This window comes from Salvelinus alpinus, chromosome 18, assembly GCF_045679555.1.
Source record: "Salvelinus alpinus chromosome 18, SLU_Salpinus.1, whole genome shotgun sequence".
Lineage (NCBI taxonomy): Eukaryota > Metazoa > Chordata > Actinopteri > Salmoniformes > Salmonidae > Salvelinus > Salvelinus alpinus.
In genome coordinates, this window is record NC_092103.1 from 12,828,336 (window position 1) to 12,847,501 (window position 19,166).

At 47.1% G+C, this 19,166-nt stretch overlaps 1 protein-coding gene across 3 annotated transcripts in view; it reads right to left on the reverse strand.

Annotated features, from left to right (window-relative positions):
- Positions 1-19,166, reverse strand: part of amacr (alpha-methylacyl-CoA racemase) — a 79,209-nt gene that overhangs the window by 1,377 nt on the left and 58,666 nt on the right. For all 3 annotated transcript variants that reach the window (XM_071350224.1, XM_071350225.1, XM_071350223.1), the window contains exon 5: positions 1,226-1,412. In XM_071350224.1, coding sequence (XP_071206325.1) covers positions 1,226-1,412 — 187 coding nt within the window. The remainder of the gene's footprint in view (positions 1-1,225; positions 1,413-19,166) is intronic.

Genomic DNA, 19,166 nt, shown 5'->3' on the forward strand with positions numbered 1-19,166 from the left:
GTTAGCTACATCGTAAAACATTATTTATTTATTTAAAGGTTAGGGTTAGACAGTTTAGCAGTGTGGTTAAGGTTAGGTTTATGACTTTGCCACTTGCCCAGACAGTGACGACAGGAAAGAGAAGTAATCTCTATTCAAACTAATTCCATATGTAATGAACAAGCACCCATCAATGTTTAACATTACAGAAAGATTAAATCATTGATATTCCTTTTATCTGGCTCAAAAAGAATGGAGTGTCAATTCAAGCTGTGTGAGAATGACGCACTTCATTATTTTAGAGAAATCTTTAAACAAACACAAATGAGTTAATCAAGAGGTGTCCTGTGGGTATTTACAGTGTCTTCAGAAAGTATTCATACCCGTTGACTTACTCCACATTTTCTTGTGTTACAGCCTGAATTTAAATATGTTTTTTTCCCTCACCTATCTACACACAATACCCCATAATGACAACATGATTCTCAACATCTTAGCAAATCTATTGAAAATGAAATACAGAAATCTCATCACACCCGATTCAATACTTTGTAGAAGCACCTTTGACAGTGATTACTCTAAGAGCTTTCCACACCTGGATTGTGAAACATTTGCCCATTATTCTTTAAGAAAATTCTTCAAGCTCTGTCAAACTGGTTGTGATCCTTGCTACACAACCATTTTCAGTTCTTGCTATAGATTTTCAAGCAGATTTAGGTCAAAACTGTAACTTGGCCACTCAGGAACATTCACCATCTTCTTGGTAAGCAACTCCAGTGTAGATTAGGCCTTGTTTAATTTTTTTTTATCTCTATTTAATTGATTTTAAATTAAGGCTGTAACAACAACACACAACAAGTAAAGGGTGTGAATACTTTCTGAAGGCACTGTATCTGTCCAGTTTTTTAAATGGATTCTCACAGCTGCAAGACGGTTACATAAAAAAAGAATGGTGTGAGTGTTGTTTGCACTATCTTGCTGTGCATGATGTGTTCATGTGTGTGTGTGTGTGTGTGTGTGTGTGTGTGTGTGTAATATGCATTATACATTATACATGACAGACTGTTAGATGTGCTCAGTATGCCAGGGGAGGGAAGGAGGGATAATCTGCAGAGAGAAGCGGATCAGCCTGCCTGGACACAGTTGGGAGAAGCGGTGGAGGAGCAGGAGAAAGACAAGCAAGAGAGAGAAGCAGGAGAGAAAGAAAATAAGACAATCAGTGAAAGTAAAGTTGAGCAAAACGGACCATGGATGAGTTGGTTATAGAACTGTGTCTCAATAGCCCCGACAGCCATGTATCTCCCATCAGAGGTCTGGTATGTGTCATAGAATGGAGCTCCACTGTCCAGCATGTTCTCCCCACGCGAGTTGTTCCACATGCCAATACTACGAGATTTCCACACAAACGAGCCAACATAGGCAGCTCCTTCTACCTGGAAATAAGAGGGAAGTGTAGGGTGAATATACTGTTTGACGATTGGCATACAAACTGCAAACAAAGTTGCACTGATTCCAACATCATCCATGGCCTACATTTCCCCCAAAAAATGTAAATCAAAGCTTCAGGGAAAATCTTTAGACCTGCCAATCAATGGATTAAAGGAGACATTTACCCAAAACCTAAAAACGCTCAAGTGATTCCACACATTTTTTCGACACTGTACAAAAATATAAAAACGCAACATGTAAAGTGTTGGCCCCATGTTTCATGAGCTGAAATAAAAGATCCCAGACATTTTCCATACGCACAAAAATCTATTTCTCTCAAATTCTTAGCACAAATGTGTTAACATCTGTTAGTGACCATTTCTTCTTTGCCAAGATAATCCATCCACCTGACAGGTGTAGCATATCAAGAAGCTGTTTAAACAGCATGCTCATTACACAGGTGCACCTTGTGCTGGGGACAATAAAAGGCCACTCTAAAATGTGCAGTTCTGCCACACAACACAATGCCAAAGACGTCTCTAGATTTGAGGGAGTGTGCAAATGGCGTGCTGACTGCAGAACCGTTGACAGAAAATGTCATGTTAATTGCTATACCATTAGTCACCTCCTACGTCGTTTTAGAGAATTTGGCAGTATGTCCAACCGGCCTCACAACCGCAAACCACGTGTAACCAAGCACTTACAAATCCTGCTTTTTCACCCAATGTACCGGGGAGATGGCAGACAGCGTGTCTAGTGTTGTGTGGGTGAGCAGTTTGCTGATGTCAACGTTGTGAACAGAGTGTTCCATGGTGGTGGGGTTATGGTATGGGCAGGCATAAGCTACGGACAATGCACACAATTGCACTTTAACGAAGGCAATTTGAATGCACAGAGATACCGTGACGAGATCCTGAGGCCCATTGTCATGACATTCATCCACCGCCATCACCTCATGTTTGTACACAATTCCTGGAAGCTGAAAATGTCCCAGTTCTTCCATGGACTGCATACTTACCAGACGTGTCACCCATTGAGCATGTTTGGGTGCTCTGGATTGACGTATACAACAGCGTTTTCCAGTATCCGCCAATATCCAGAAACTTCGCACAGCCATTGAAGCGGAGTGGGACAACATTCCACAGGCCACAATCAACAGCCTGATCAACTCTATGCGAAGGAGATGTGTTGCGCTGCATGAGGCAAATGGTGATCACACCAGATACTGACTGGTTTTCTGATCCATGCCCCTACCTTTTTTACCAACAGATACATATCTGCATTGCCATTAATTTCAATTGACTGATTTCCGTACATTAACTGTACCTCAGTAAAATCTTTTGTTTGTTGCATGTTGCATTTATATTTTGTTCAGTGGAGTTTGACCTCTCCCTCCCTGTAGGGCTGTACTGAAACAGCAGCAAAAATGGATGCAGGCCTCACTCTGCTCTGTTGCCTTTTATTTGAAAAGTGTGGACAAATTCATTGTCAAACTCAAAAGTACTACCAGTTTTGAGACAGGAAAAGTGTACTTTCCCACCGAAAACATCTGTGTTTATTTTATATATCATTATTTTATGTAGCCGACTGCCACAGATGCGGAGATGGGTAACAACTGTGCATGTTCACCCTCGTGGGGAAGTCCCTGCTATGTAGAAGCCAGGGACTTCGCTAGGCCTATTTTAGGCCCCCTAAAATATTCATTAGCCCCCCTCTGAATAAATCTATCAATATATTTTCTCTGCGATTTCTTTTTTTTCCCGTCAATCATTCCATCGCATCTTAAACGTCTAGGCACTAGGACCTGGGGGGGGGGGGGGCTAATGAATACAAGTACAAGTAGACCTAGTGACAGTTAGGTCTACTTGTAGCTAACATTTTGCTTAACGTTAGCTAACAGTCTCAAGCCACAGCAGTAGCTAACAGTAAACTGACAGGAAAAGGCTTCATGCAGATAGGCTACGATGTGAACTTGTGGTTAGTTAGAACAGAGAGAGTATTCACTACAATAGACTTCGTTCATAATCAAAGCTTGTTTAACCATTACATTTTTATGTGAGGCTGCAAGTTAGTGTTACGGACGTTGCGAGCTAGCTAACGGTAACGTTAACGGTGTCTTTTAAATTCGACATAAGTTATGTGGCGATGATAACTAGTTAACGTTGTATTTAATGTAGTTTTGCTATCTGTGCCAGGCTATAAATGAGACAGATGACGTAACATCAAGCACATATCTTTTCATATACTCAACTGCTTTCATTCAGTAGGCCACTGCAAAACAATTATCAGTAGGTCATGTGTAGAAAAGGTGACATAGTGTTGATCACAATGTCATTGTATTATCCTCAATTTCTCAACTGTAGGCTAGCTAACGACTAACGTTAGATGGATATACAGAAATTCTTCAAGCGAGGCAGTGCCAGCAGCTCTGTCGAAGGCCAATCCGGTGAGAACTGAAGATTTTCCCAGTTCAAACAAACAAATTAAAACTTAAACTGATTAATCACCTATTACGCCTTGAGTTATTGTAAATGAGTTTAATAACAATACATGTCAAAACACAGCAGACAAGAATGAGGGAACGAAGCTGGAGGCTGACATGGCTGAGGGAGCATGTCTGATGAAGGTTAGTGATAAAAAAGCAGGTAGATGTTTAAGCTTTCAGTTAAATTTGTACAGCATGTCTTACTTTTGTTAGGCATAAATAAATGATGTTCATGATATCTTAAAGGGTCAGGCAGAAAGAGAGGCTTCTGTGCAAGGCAGAGATCAACATTCGAGCTGTATTAAGTGAGAGAGAGCAAGCATGCCCAGAGAGAGAGGGACAACAAACAGATCCAGAGAGAGAGGGACAACAAACAGATCCAGACAGTGAGAGGGACAACAAACAGATCCAGACAGTGAGAGGGACAACAAACAGATCCAGACAGTGAGAGGAACAACAAACAGATCCAGACAGTGAGAGGGACAACAAACAGATCCGGACAGTGAGAGGGACAACAAACAGATCCAGACAGTGAGAGGGACAACAAACAGATCCAGACAGTGAGAGTCCCAACAAACAGATCCAGACAGTGAGAGGGACAACAAACAGATCCAGACAGAGAGAGGGACAACAAACAGATCCAGAGAGAGAGGGACAACAAACAGATCCAGAGAGAGAGAGGGACAACAAACAGATCCAGACAGTGAGAGGGACAACAAACAGATCCAGACAGTGAGAGGGTCAACAAACAGATCCAGACAGTGAGAGGGACAACAAACAGATCCAGACAGTGAGGGACAACAAACAGATCCAGAGAGTGAGAGGGGCAACAAACAGATCCAGACAGAGAGAGGGACAACAAACAGATCCAGACAGTGAGGGACAACAAACAGATCCAGAGAGAGAGAGGGACAACAAACAGATCCAGACAGTGAGAGGGACAACAAACAGATCCAGACAGTGAGAGGGACAACAAACAGATCCAGACAGTGAGGGACGACAAACAGATCCAGAGAGTGAGGGACAACAAACAGATCCAGAGAGAGTGAGGGACGACAAACGGATCCAGAGAGAGAGAGGGACAACAAACGGATCCAGAGAGAGAGAGGGACAACAAACGGATCCAGACAGTGAGGGATGACAAACAGATACAGACAGTGAGGGACGACAAACAGATTCAGACAGTGAGGGACGACAAACAGATCCAGACAGTGAGGGACAACAAACAGATCCAGACAGTGAGGGACAACAAACAGATCCAGACAGTGAGGGACGACAAACAGATCCAGAGAGTGAGGGACAACAAACAGATCCAGACAGTGAGGGACAACAAACAGATCCAGACAGTGAGGGACGACAAACAGATCCAGAGAGAGAGGGACAACAAACAGATCCAGAGAGAGAGGGACAACAAAAAGATCCAGAGAGAGAGAGGGACAACAAACAGATCCAGACAGTGAGGGACAACAAACAGATCCAGACAGAGAGAGGGACGACAAACAGATCCAGAGAGAGAGAGGGACAACAAACGGATCCAGACAGAGAGAGGGACAACAAACGGATCCAGACAGTGAGGGACGACAAACAGATCCAGAGAGAGAGGGACGACAAACAGATCCAGACAGAGAGAGGGACAACAAACGGATCCAGACAGTGAGGGACAACAAACAGATCCAGAGAGTGAGGGACAACAAACAGATCCAGAGAGAGAGAGGGACGACAAACAGATCCAGAGAGAGAGGGACAACAAACAGATCCAGACAGTGAGGGACGACAAACAGATCCAGACAGTGAGAGACAACAAACAGATCCAGAGAGAGAGAGGGACAACAAACAGATCCAGACAGTGAGGGACGACAAACAGATCCAGACAGTGAGGGACGACAAACAGATCCAGACAGTGAGGGACGACAAACAGATCCAGACAGTGAGGGACGACAAACAGATCCAGACAGTGAGGGACGACAAACAGATCCAGACAGTGAGGGACGACAAACAGATCCAGAGAGAGAGAGGGACAACAAACAGATCCAGAGAGAGGGGGACAACAAACAGATCCAGACAGTGAGGGACAATAAACAGATTCAGAGAGAGAGAGGGACAACAAACAGATCCAGAGAGAGGGGGACAACAAACAGATCCAGACAGTGAGGGACAACAAACAGATCCAGAGAGAGAGAGGGACAACAAACAGATCCAGAGAGAGGGGGACAACAAACAGATCCAGACAGTGAGGGACAATAAACAGATTCAGAGAGAGAGGGACAACAAACAGATCCAGAGAGAGGGGGACAACAAACAGATCCAGAGAGAGAGGGACAACAAACAGATCCAGAGAGAGGGGGACAACAAACAGATCCAGACAGTGAGGGACAATAAACAGATTCAGACAGTGAGGGACAACAAACAGATTCAGACAGTGAGGGACAATAAACAGATTCAGACAGTGAGGGACAACAAACAGATCCAGAGAGAGGGGGGCAATAAACAGATTCAGACAGCGAGGGACAACAAACAGATTCAGAGAAAGAGGGACAACAAACAGATCCAGAGAGAGAGGGACAACAAACAGATTCAGACAGTGAGGGACAATAAACAGATTCAGACAGTGAGGGACAACAAACAGATCCAGAGAGAGAGGGACAACAAACAGATCCAGAGATAGGGGGACAACAAACAGATCCAGACAGTGAGGGACGACAAACAGATCCAGACAGTGAGGGACGACAAACAGATCCAGACAGTGAGGGACAACAAACAGATCCAGACAGTGAGGGATGACAAAGAGATCCAGACAGTGAGGGACGACAAAGAGATCCAGACAGTGAGGGACAACAAACAGATCCAGACAGTGAGGGACAACAAACAGATTCAGACAGTGAGGGACAACAAACAGATCCAGACAGTGAGGGACAACAAACAGATCCAGACAGTGAGGGACAACAAACAGATCCAGACAGTGAGGGACAACAAACAGATCCAGACAGTGAGGGACAACAAACAGATCCAGACAGTGAGGGATGACAAAGAGATCCAGACAGTGAGGGACGACAAACAGATCCAGACAGTGAGGGACAACAAACAGATCCAGACAGTGAGGGACAACAAACAGATTCAGACAGTGAGGGACAACAAACAGATCCAGACAGTGAGGGACAACAAACAGATCCAGACAGTGAGGGACAACAAACAGATCCAGACAGTGAGGGACAACAAACAGATCCAGACAGTGAGGGACAACAAACTGATCCAGACAGTGAGGGACAACAAACAGATCCAGACAGTGAGGGACAACAAACAGATCCAGACAGTGAGGGAGAACAAACAGATCCAGACAGGGAGGGAGAACAAACAGATCCAGACAGGGAGGGACAACAAACAGATCCAGACAGGGAGGGACAACAAACAGATCCAGACAGTGAGGGACAACAAACAGATCCAGACAGTGAGGGACGACAAACAGATCCAGACAGTGAGGGACAACAAACAGATCCAGACAGGGAGGGACAACAAACAGATCCAGACAGGGAGGGACAACAAACAGATCCAGAGATAGGGGGACAACAAACAGATCCAGAGATAGGGGGACAACAAACAGATCCAGACAGTGAGGGACGACAAACAGATCCAGACAGTGAGGGACGACAAACAGATCCAGACAGTGAGGGATGACAAAGAGATCCAGACAGTGAGGGACAACAAACAGATCCAGACAGTGAGGGAGAACAAACAGATCCAGACAGGGAGGGAGAACAAACAGATCCAGACAGGGAGGGACAACAAACAGATCCAGACAGGGAGGGACAACAAACAGATCCAGACAGTGAGGGACGACAAACAGATCCAGACAGTGAGGGACAACAAACAGATCCAGACAGGGAGGGACAACAAACAGATCCAGACAGGGAGGGACAACAAACAGATCCAGAGATAGGGGGACAACAAACAGATCCAGAGATAGGGGGACAACAAACAGATCCAGACAGTGAGGGACGACAAACAGATCCAGACAGTGAGGGACGACAAACAGATCCAGACAGTGAGGGATGACAAAGAGATCCAGACAGTGAGGGATGACAAAGAGATCCAGACAGTGAGGGACGACAAACAGATCCAGACAGTGAGGGACAACAAACAGATCCAGACAGTGAGGGACAACAAACAGATCCAGACAGTGAGGGACAACAAACAGATTCAGACAGTGAGGGACAACAAACAGATCCAGACAGTGAGGGACAACAAACAGATCCAGACAGTGAGGGACAACAAACAGATCCAGACAGTGAGGGACAACAAACAGATCCAGACAGTGAGGGACAACAAACAGATCCAGACAGTAAGGGAGAACAAACAGATCCAGACAGTGAGGGAGAACAAACAGATCCAGACAGGGAGGGAGAACAAACAGATCCAGACAGGGAGGGACAACAAACAGATCCAGACAGGGAGGGACAACAAACAGATCCAGACAGTGAGGGACAACAAACAGATCCAGACAGGGAGGGACAACAAACAGATCCAGACAGGGAGGGACGACAAACAGATCCAGACAGTGAGGGACAACAAACAGATCCAGACAGTGAGGGACAACAAACAGATCCAGACAGTGAGGGACGACAAACAGATCCAGACAGTGAGGGAGAACAAACAGATCCAGAGAGGGAGGGAGAACAAACAGATCCAGACAGTGAGGGAGAACAAACAGATCCAGACAGTGAGGGAGAACAAACAGATCCAGAGAGGGAGGGAGAACAAACAGATCCAGACAGGGAGGGAGAACAAACAGATCCAGACAGGGAGGGAGAACAAACAGATCCAGACAGGGAGGGAGAACAAACAGATCCAGACAGTGAGGGAGAACAAACAGATCCAGACAGTGAGGGAGAACAAACAGATCCAGACAGTGAGGGAGAACAAACAGATCCAGAGAGGGAGGGAGAACAAACAGATCCAGAGATAGGGGGACAACAAACAGATCCAGACAGGGAGGGAGAACAAACAGATCCAGAGATAGGGGGACAACAAACAGATCCAGACAGTGAGGGAGAACAAACAGATCCAGAGAGGGAGGGAGAACAAACAGATCCAGACAGGGAGGGAGAACAAACAGATCCAGAGATAGGGGGACAACAAACAGATCCAGACAGGGAGGGAGAACAAACAGATCCAGACAGTGAGGGAGAACAAACAGATCCAGACAGTGAGGGACAACAAACAGATCCAGAGAGGGAGGGAGAACAAACAGATCCAGACAGTGAGGGACAACAAACAGATCCAGACAGGGAGGGAGAACAAACAGATCCAGACAGTGAGGGAGAACAAACAGATCCAGAGAGGGAGGGAGAACAAACAGATCCAGACAGTGAGGGACAACAAACAGATCCAGACAGTGAGGGAGAACAAACAGATCCAGACAGGGAGGGACAACAAACAGATCCAGACAGGGAGGGAGAACAAACAGATCCAGACAGGGAGGGAGAACAAACAGATCCAGACAGGGAGGGAGAACAAACAGATCCAGACAGGGAGGGAGAACAAACAGATCCAGACAGGGAGGGAGAACAAACAGATCCAGACAGGGAGGGAGAACAAACAGATCCAGACAGGGAGGGAGAACAAACAGATCCAGACAGTGAGGGAGAACAAACAGATCCAGAGAGGGAGGGAGAACAAACAGATCCAGACAGGGAGGGAGAACAAACAGATCCAGAGATAGGGGGACAACAAACAGATCCAGACAGGGAGGGAGAACAAACAGATCCAGACAGGGAGGGAGAACAAACAGATCCAGAGATAGGGGGACAACAAACAGATCCAGACAGGGAGGGAGAACAAACAGATCCAGACAGTGAGGGAGAACAAACAGATCCAGACAGTGAGGGAGAACAAACAGATCCAGAGAGGGAGGGAGAACAAACAGATCCAGACAGTGAGGGAGAACAAACAGATCCAGAGATAGGGGGACAACAAACAGATCCAGACAGGGAGGGAGAACAAACAGATCCAGAGATAGGGGGACAACAAACAGATCCAGACAGTGAGGGACAACAAACAGATCCAGACAGTGAGGGAGAACAAACAGATCCAGAGATAGGGGGACAACAAACAGATCCAGACAGGGAGGGAGAACAAACAGATCCAGACAGTGGGGACAACAAACAGATCCAGAGAGGGAGGGAGAACAAACAGATCCAGACAGTGAGGGACAACAAACAGATCCAGACAGGGAGGGAGAACAAACAGATCCAGACAGTGAGGGAAACAAACAGATCCAGAGAGGGAGGGAGAACAAACAGATCCAGACAGTGAGGGACAACAAACAGATCCAGACAGTGAGGGAGAACAAACAGATCCAGAGAGGGAGGGAGAACAAACAGATCCAGACAGGGAGGGAGAACAAACAGATCCAGACAGGGAGGGAGAACAAACAGATCCAGAGAGGGAGGGAGAACAAACAGATCCAGACAGGGAGGGAGAACAAACAGATCCAGACAGGGAGGGAGAACAAACAGATCCAGACAGTGAGGGAGAACAAACAGATCCAGAGAGGGAGGGAGAACAAACAGATCCAGACAGGGAGGGAGAACAAACAGATCCAGAGATAGGGGGACAACAAACAGATCCAGACAGGGAGGGAGAACAAACAGATCCAGAGATAGGGGGACAACAAACAGATCCAGACAGGGAGGGAGAACAAACAGATCCAGACAGGGAGGGAGAACAAACAGATCCAGAGATAGGGGGACAACAAACAGATCCAGACAGGGAGGGAGAACAAACAGATCCAGACAGTGAGGGAGAACAAACAGATCCAGACAGTGAGGGAGAACAAACAGATCCAGAGAGGGAGGGAGAACAAACAGATCCAGACAGTGAGGGAGAACAAACAGATCCAGACAGGGAGGGAGAACAAACAGATCCAGAGATAGGGGGACAACAAACAGATCCAGACAGTGAGGGACAACAAACAGATCCAGACAGTGAGGGAGAACAAACAGATCCAGACAGTGAGGGACGACAAACAGATCCAGACAGTGAGGGATGACAAAGACATCCAGACAGTGAGGGATGACAAAGAGATCCAGACAGTGAGGGACGACAAACAGATCCAGACAGTGAGGGACAACAAACAGATCCAGACAGTGAGGGACAACAAACAGATCCAGACAGTGAGGGACAACAAACAGATTCAGACAGTGAGGGACAAAAAACAGATCCAGACAGTGAGGGACAACAAACAGATCCAGACAGTGAGGGACAACAAACAGATCCAGACAGTGAGGGACAACAAACAGATCCAGACAGTGAGGGAGAACAAACAGATCCAGACAGTGAGGGAGAACAAACAGATCCAGACAGGGAGGGAGAACAAACAGATCCAGACAGGGAGGGACAACAAACAGATCCAGACAGTGAGGGACAACAAACAGATCCAGACAGGGAGGGACAACAAACAGATCCAGACAGTGAGGGACGACAAACAGATCCAGACAGTGAGGGACAACAAACAGATCCAGACAGTGAGGGACAACAAACAGATCCAGACAGTGAGGGACAACAAACAGATCCAGACAGTGAGGGAGGACAAACAGATCCAGACAGTGAGGGAGGACAAACAGATCCAGAGAGGGAGGGAGAACAAACAGATCCAGACAGTGAGGGAGAACAAACAGATCCAGAGAGGGAGGGAGAACAAACAGATCCAGACAGGGAGGGAGAACAAACAGATCCAGAGATAGGGGGACAACAAACAGATCCAGACAGGGAGGGAGAACAAACAGATCCAGACAGTGAGGGAGAACAAACAGATCCAGACAGTGAGGGAGAACAAACAGATCCAGAGAGGGAGGGAGAACAAACAGATCCAGACAGGGAGGGAGAACAAACAGATCCAGAGATAGGGGGACAACAAACAGATCCAGACAGGGAGGGAGAACAAACAGATCCAGAGATAGGGGGACAACAAACAGATCCAGACAGTGAGGGACAAAAAACAGATCCAGACAGTGAGGGAGAACAAACAGATCCAGAGAGGGAGGGAGAACAAACAGATCCAGACAGGGAGGGAGAACAAACAGATCCAGACAGGGAGGGAGAACAAACAGATCCAGAGAGGGAGGGAGAACAAACAGATCCAGACAGTGAGGGAGAACAAACAGATCCAGACAGTGAGGGAGAACAAACAGATCCAGACAGTGAGGGAGAACAAACAGATCCAGAGAGGGAGGGAGAACAAACAGATCCAGAGATAGGGGGACAACAAACAGATCCAGACAGGGAGGGAGAACAAACAGATCCAGAGATAGGGGGACAACAAACAGATCCAGACAGTGAGGGACAACAAACAGATCCAGACAGTGAGGGAGAACAAACAGATCCAGACAGTGAGGGAGAACAAACAGATCCAGAGAGGGAGGGAGAACAAACAGATCCAGAGAGGGAGGGAGAACAAACAGATCCAGAGATAGGGGGACAACAAACAGATCCAGACAGGGAGGGAGAACAAACAGATCCAGAGAGGGAGGGAGAACAAACAGATACAGACAGTGAGGGAGAACAAACAGATCCAGACAGTGAGGGACAACAAACAGATCCAGACAGTGAGGGACGACAAACAGATCCAGACAGTGAGGGAGAACAAACAGATCCAGAGAGGGAGGGAGAACAAACAGATCCAGACAGTGAGGGAGAACAAACAGATCCAGACAGTGAGGGAGAACAAACAGATCCAGACAGTGAGGGAGAACAAACAGATCCAGACAGTGAGGGAGAACAAACAGATCCAGAGAGGGAGGGAGAACAAACAGATCCAGACAGGGAGGCAGAACAAACAGATCCAGAGATAGGGGGACAACAAACAGATCCAGACATGGAGGGAGAACAAACAGATCCAGACAGTGAGGGAGAACAAACAGATCCAGAGAGGGAGGGAGAACAAACAGATCCAGACAGGGAGGGAGAACAAACAGATCCAGAGATAGGGGGACAACAAACAGATCCAGACAGGGAGGGAGAACAAACAGATCCAGAGATAGGGGGACAACAAACAGATCCAGACAGTGAGGGACAAAAAACAGATCCAGACAGTGAGGGAGAACAAACAGATCCAGAGAGGGAGGGAGAACAAACAGATCCAGACAGGGAGGGAGAACAAACAGATCCAGAGAGGGAGGGAGAACAAACAGATCCAGACAGTGAGGGAGAACAAACAGATCCAGACAGTGAGGGAGAACAAACAGATCCAGACAGTGAGGGAGAACAAACAGATCCAGAGAGGGAGGGAGAACAAACAGATCCAGAGATAGGGGGACAACAAACAGATCCAGACAGGGAGGGAGAACAAACAGATCCAGAGATAGGGGGACAACAAACAGATCCAGACAGTGAGGGACAACAAACAGATCCAGACAGTGAGGGAGAACAAACAGATCCAGACAGTGAGGGAAAACAAACAGATCCAGAGAGGGAGGGAGAACAAACAGATCCAGAGAGGGAGGGAGAACAAACAGATCCAGAGATAGGGGGACAACAAACAGATCCAGAGAGGGAGGGAGAACAAACAGATCCAGAGAGGGAGGGAGAACAAACAGATCCAGAGATAGGGGGACAACAAACAGATCCAGACAGGGAGGGAGAACAAACAGATCCAGACAGTGAGGGAGAACAAACAGATCCAGACAGTGAGGGAGAACAAACAGATCCAGAGAGGGAGGGAGAACAAACAGATCCAGAGAGGGAGGGAGAACAAACAGATCCAGACAGGGAGGGAGAACAAACAGATCCAGAGATAGGGGGACAACAAACAGATCCAGACAGGGAGGGAGAACAAACAGATCCAGAGATAGGGGGACAACAAACAGATCCAGACAGTGAGGGACAAAAAACAGATCCAGACAGTGAGGGAGAACAAACAGATCCAGAGAGGGAGGGACAACAAACAGATCCAGACAGGGAGGGAGAACAAACAGATCCAGAGAGGGAGGGAGAACAAACAGATCCAGACAGTGAGGGAGAACAAACAGATCCAGACTGAGGGAGAACAAACAGATCCAGAGAGGGAGGGAGAACAAACAGATCCAGAGAGGGAGGGAGAACAAACAGATCCAGAGATAGGGGGACAACAAACAGATCCAGACAGGGAGGGAGAACAAACAGATCCAGAGATAGGGGGACAACAAACAGATCCAGACAGTGAGGGACAACAAACCAATCCAGACAGTGAGGGAGAACAAACAGATCCAGACAGTGAGGGAGAACAAACAGATCCAGAGAGGGAGGGAGAACAAACAGATCCAGAGAGGGAGGGAGAACAAACAGATCCAGAGATAGGGGGACAACAAACAGATCCAGACAGGGAGGGAGAACAAACAGATCCAGAGAGGGAGGGAGAACAAACAGATCCAGACAGTGAGGGAGAACAAACAGATCCAGACAGTGAGGGACAACAAACAGATCCAGACAGTGAGGGACGACAAACAGATCCAGACAGTGAGGGAGAACAAACAGATCCAGAGAGGGAGGGAGAACAAACAGATCCAGACAGTGAGGGAGAACAAACAGATCCAGACAGTGAGGGAGAACAAACAGATCCAGAGAGGGAGGGAGAACAAACAGATCCAGACAGGGAGGCAGAACAAACAGATCCAGAGATAGGGGGACAACAAACAGATCCAGACATGGAGGGAGAACAAACAGATCCAGACAGTGAGGGAGAACAAACAGATCCAGACAGTGAGGGAGAACAAACAGATCCAGAGAGGGAGGGAGAACAAACAGATCCAGACAGGGAGGGAGAACAAACAGATCCAGAGATAGGGGGACAACAAACAGATCCAGACAGGGAGGGAGAACAAACAGATCCAGAGATAGGGGGACAACAAACAGATCCAGACAGTGAGGGACAAAAAACAGATCCAGACAGTGAGGGAGAACAAACAGATCCAGAGAGGGAGGGAGAACAAACAGATCCAGACAGGGAGGGAGAACAAACAGATCCAGAGAGGGAGGGAGAACAAACAGATCCAGACAGTGAGGGAGAACAAACAGATCCAGACAGTGAGGGAGAACAAACAGATCCAGAGAGGGAGGGAGAACAAACAGATCCAGAGATAGGGGGACAACAAACAGATCCAGACAGGGAGGGAGAACAAACAGATCCAGAGATAGGGGGACAACAAACAGATCCAGACAGTGAGGGACAACAAACAGATCCAGACAGTGAGGGAGAACAAACAGATCCAGACAGTGAGGGAAAACAAACAGATCCAGAGAGGGAGGGAGAACAAACAGATCCAGAGAGGGAGGGAGAACAAACAGATCCAGAGATAGGGGGACAACAAACAGATCCAGAGAGGGAGGGAGAACAAACAGATCCAGAGAGGGAGGGAGAACAAACAGATCCAGAGAGGGAGGGAGAACAAACAGATCCAGAGATAGGGGGACAACAAACAGATCCAGACAGGGAGGGAGAACAAACAGATCCAGAGAGGGAGGGAGAACAAACAGATCCAGACAGTGAGGGACAACAAACAGATCCAGACAGTGAGGGAGAACAAACAGATCCAGAGAGGGAGGGAGAACAAACAGATCCAGACAGGGAGGGAGAACAAACAGATCCAGAGATAGGGGGACAACAAACAGATCCAGACAGGGAGGGAGAACAAACAGATCCAGACAGGGAGGGAGAACAAACAGATCCAGAGATAGGGGGACAACAAACAGATCCAGACAGGGAGGGAGAACAAACAGATCCAGAGAGGGAGGGAGAACAAACAGATCCAGACAGTGAGGGACAACAAACAGATCCAGACAGTGAGGGACAACAAACAGATCCAGACAGTGAGGGAGAACAAACAGATCCAGAGAGGGAGGGAGAACAAACAGATCCAGAGAGGGAGGGAGAACAAACAGATCCAGACAGGGAGGGAGAACAAACAGATCCAGACAGGGAGGGAGAACAAACAGATCCAGAGAGGGAGGGAGAACAAACAGATCCAGACAGGGAGGGAGAACAAACAGATCCAGACAGGGAGGGAGAACAAACAGATCCAGACAGTGAGGGAGAACAAACAGATCCAGAGAGGGAGGGAGAACAAACAGATCCAGACAGGGAGGGAGAACAAACAGATCCAGAGATAGGGGGACAACAAACAGATCCAGACAGGGAGGGAGAACAAACAGATCCAGAGATAGGGGGACAACAAACAGATCCAGACAGGGAGGGAGAACAAACAGATCCAGACAGGGAGGGAGAACAAACAGATCCAGAGATAGGGGGACAACAAACAGATCCAGACAGGGAGGGAGAACAAACAGATCCAGACAGTGAGGGAGAACAAACAGATCCAGACAGTGAGGGAGAACAAACAGATCCAGAGAGGGAGGGAGAACAAACAGATCCAGACAGTGAGGGAGAACAAACAGATCCAGAGATAGGGGGACAACAAACAGATCCAGACAGGGAGGGAGAACAAACAGATCCAGAGATAGGGGGACAACAAACAGATCCAGACAGTGAGGGACAACAAACAGATCCAGACAGTGAGGGAGAACAAACAGATCCAGAGAGGGAGGGAGAACAAACAGATCCAGACAGGGAGGGAGAACAAACAGATCCAGAGATAGGGGGACAACAAACAGATCCAGAGATAGGGGGACAACAAACAGATCCAGACAGGGAGGGAGAACAAACAGATCCAGAGAGGGAGGGAGAACAAACAGATCCAGACAGGGAGGGAAAACAAACAGATCCAGACAGGGAGGGAGAACAAACAGATCCAGACAGGGAGGGAGAACAAACAGATCCAGAGATAGGGGGACAACAAACAGATCCAGACAGGGAGGGAGAACAAACAGATCCAGAGAGGGAGGGAGAACAAACAGATCCAGAGAGGGAGGGAGAACAAACAGATCCAGACAGGGAGGGAGAACAAACAGATCCAGAGAGGGAGGGAGAACAAACAGATCCAGACAGGGAGGGTGAACAAACAGATCCAGACAGGGAGGGAGAATCAACAGATCCAGAGATAGGGGGACAACAAACAGATCCAGACAGTGAGGGACAACAAACAGATCCAGACAGTGAGGGACAACAAACAGATCCAGACAGTGAGGGAGAACAAACAGATCCAGAGAGGGAGGGAGAACAAACAGATCCAGACAGGGAGGGAGAACAAACAGATCCAGAGATAGGGGGACAACAAACAGATCCAGACAGTGAGGGAGAACAAACAGATCCAGAGAGGGAGGGAGAACAAACAGATCCAGACAGTGAGGGACAACAAACAGATCCAGACAGGGAGGGAGAACAAACAGATCCAGAGAAAGAAAATAATCAAGCCGCTGCAGCAACTCCTTCCAGAAATGAGAGCGATTTAGGTGACACTGGGCCCAGACAAGTGAAGGTGAAGTTTTGGTACACCGAAAAGTGCATTTCAGCACTGCTGGTTTGAGAAATACAATTGGGTAGAGTACTCTGTCCACAAAAACACTGCTTTCTGCTTTCCATGTAGAGTTTCTGGCAAAAACATTCAATTTGATTATTTTGTCAGTAATGGCTACAAAAATTGGAAAAAAAGCTTTGTTTATCTTTGGTAAACATGAGATGGCACAAATACACAGAGACAGTGTTGTGGTATGGCAAAGCTACCAGGTAACTAACAAAGGTGCAATTATCCATCAAATGTGACGTCTCTCTCTCCAGAATCTCAGAATGTAATCTCTTGAGCACAGCATTCGATCAAGTCAGACACCATAGTCTTTGAGATGTCAAAGTCTGGAATGTATGCCATGTTGGCGGATGAGGCCAGGGATGGGCAGTCTCAACAGTTGGCTCTGTGTGTAAGGTATGTGACAGAGAGGACAGTTAAGGAGCGTTTACTAGCACTAGCAGAAATCAAGTCATTTGATGCAGCTCCAAATGAGAGAGGTAGCAGGCCTAAAGTGTGTTGCACAGACCTATGATGGTGCAGATGTCATGAGTGGATCCAAAGCAGGTGTACAAGCACATTTCAGAGTGCTGCATCCGGAGGCAATTTATGTACATTGCTTTGCTCATGAGCTTAATTTGGTGTTGTGTCATACTTGCAGGGCTATTCCAGAGGCTGCTGAGTTTTTCAGTTTCTTGGAGAAAGTGTATTCGTTTTTCACTACATCCCTAGTTAACCACCACAAGTTCAAAGAAGCTCAGCCCAAACTTGGAATAGCATCAGCTGAACTTGTACAACTCTCAAACACTCGCTGGGCGTGCCAGCTGCGGTCCATAAATGCAGCCCTGGACACTTTAACTGCTATTTTTGATTGTCTATCAGCCATTGGATCCCTGATGGCTGTTGGTCTAAGAACAAAGCTTCATAAGTTCTCCACCGTGTATTTGCTACTGATGTCTCAGTTCCTTCTTTCTGTAACTGAGGGACCACACAAGTTCCTCCAGAAAGAGACTGTAAACCTGGCAGAAGCTTGTTCGCCAAACAAGCTGTATGTGACACACTGATAGGCAAACACACAGATGCATTTGGCACAGAACTTTATGATAGAACCAAAGCACTCTGTGAAATTCACAATATTCCAGAGGCAGATGCAGCAAGAAAGCACAAACAAAGGACAATGGGAGATTTTGTGGTGGAGACCTCCTTGGGTTTAGGCACAGAATTGTCATGTTCCCAAACAATGAAAACAGAGTTGTCGCTCCCCTGCTTGGACAGGGTGGTTTGTGAGCTTGTCCAGCGATTCTCGACTGTAGATGCAGGTCTGCTCAAAAGGCATACAGGCATGCAGCCCCAACTCAAAAAACTTCCTAGATACATCATGCTTAACTGAGTTTGCCAAGCACTACGGTACTGATGTTAAAACAGAAGAGATGTCGGTGGCCAGAAAGTTTCTTGCCCGGAAAAGAGAGGCTGGATGTCCTCCCAAAGATATGCTTGCTGTGCACAACCTCCTGGATGATGATGTGTTTCCTTCTCTAGAGGAAATCATTCAGGTTCCCTCACAATTCCTGTGAGCAGCTGCTCCGGTGAAAGGTCCTTTAGTGCACTGTGCCGGCTGCACTCCAGGTTGCGTATGGGTCAGAAAAGGCTTGCAGCCATGTCCATTGAGGATGAAGTGCTTGGGCCACTAAGTCACAATAGTGTTATTGACCTACATATCACTCACTCACCTCACTCACAGTATTTTGGCTACATAGTACAGCCATTTTTGTGCATTTTGTTGGTGTTGGATGGATGGAAGACGCAGGGTTTTGAAAAATTCTAAATCTGCTGTGTCCGTTTCGCAA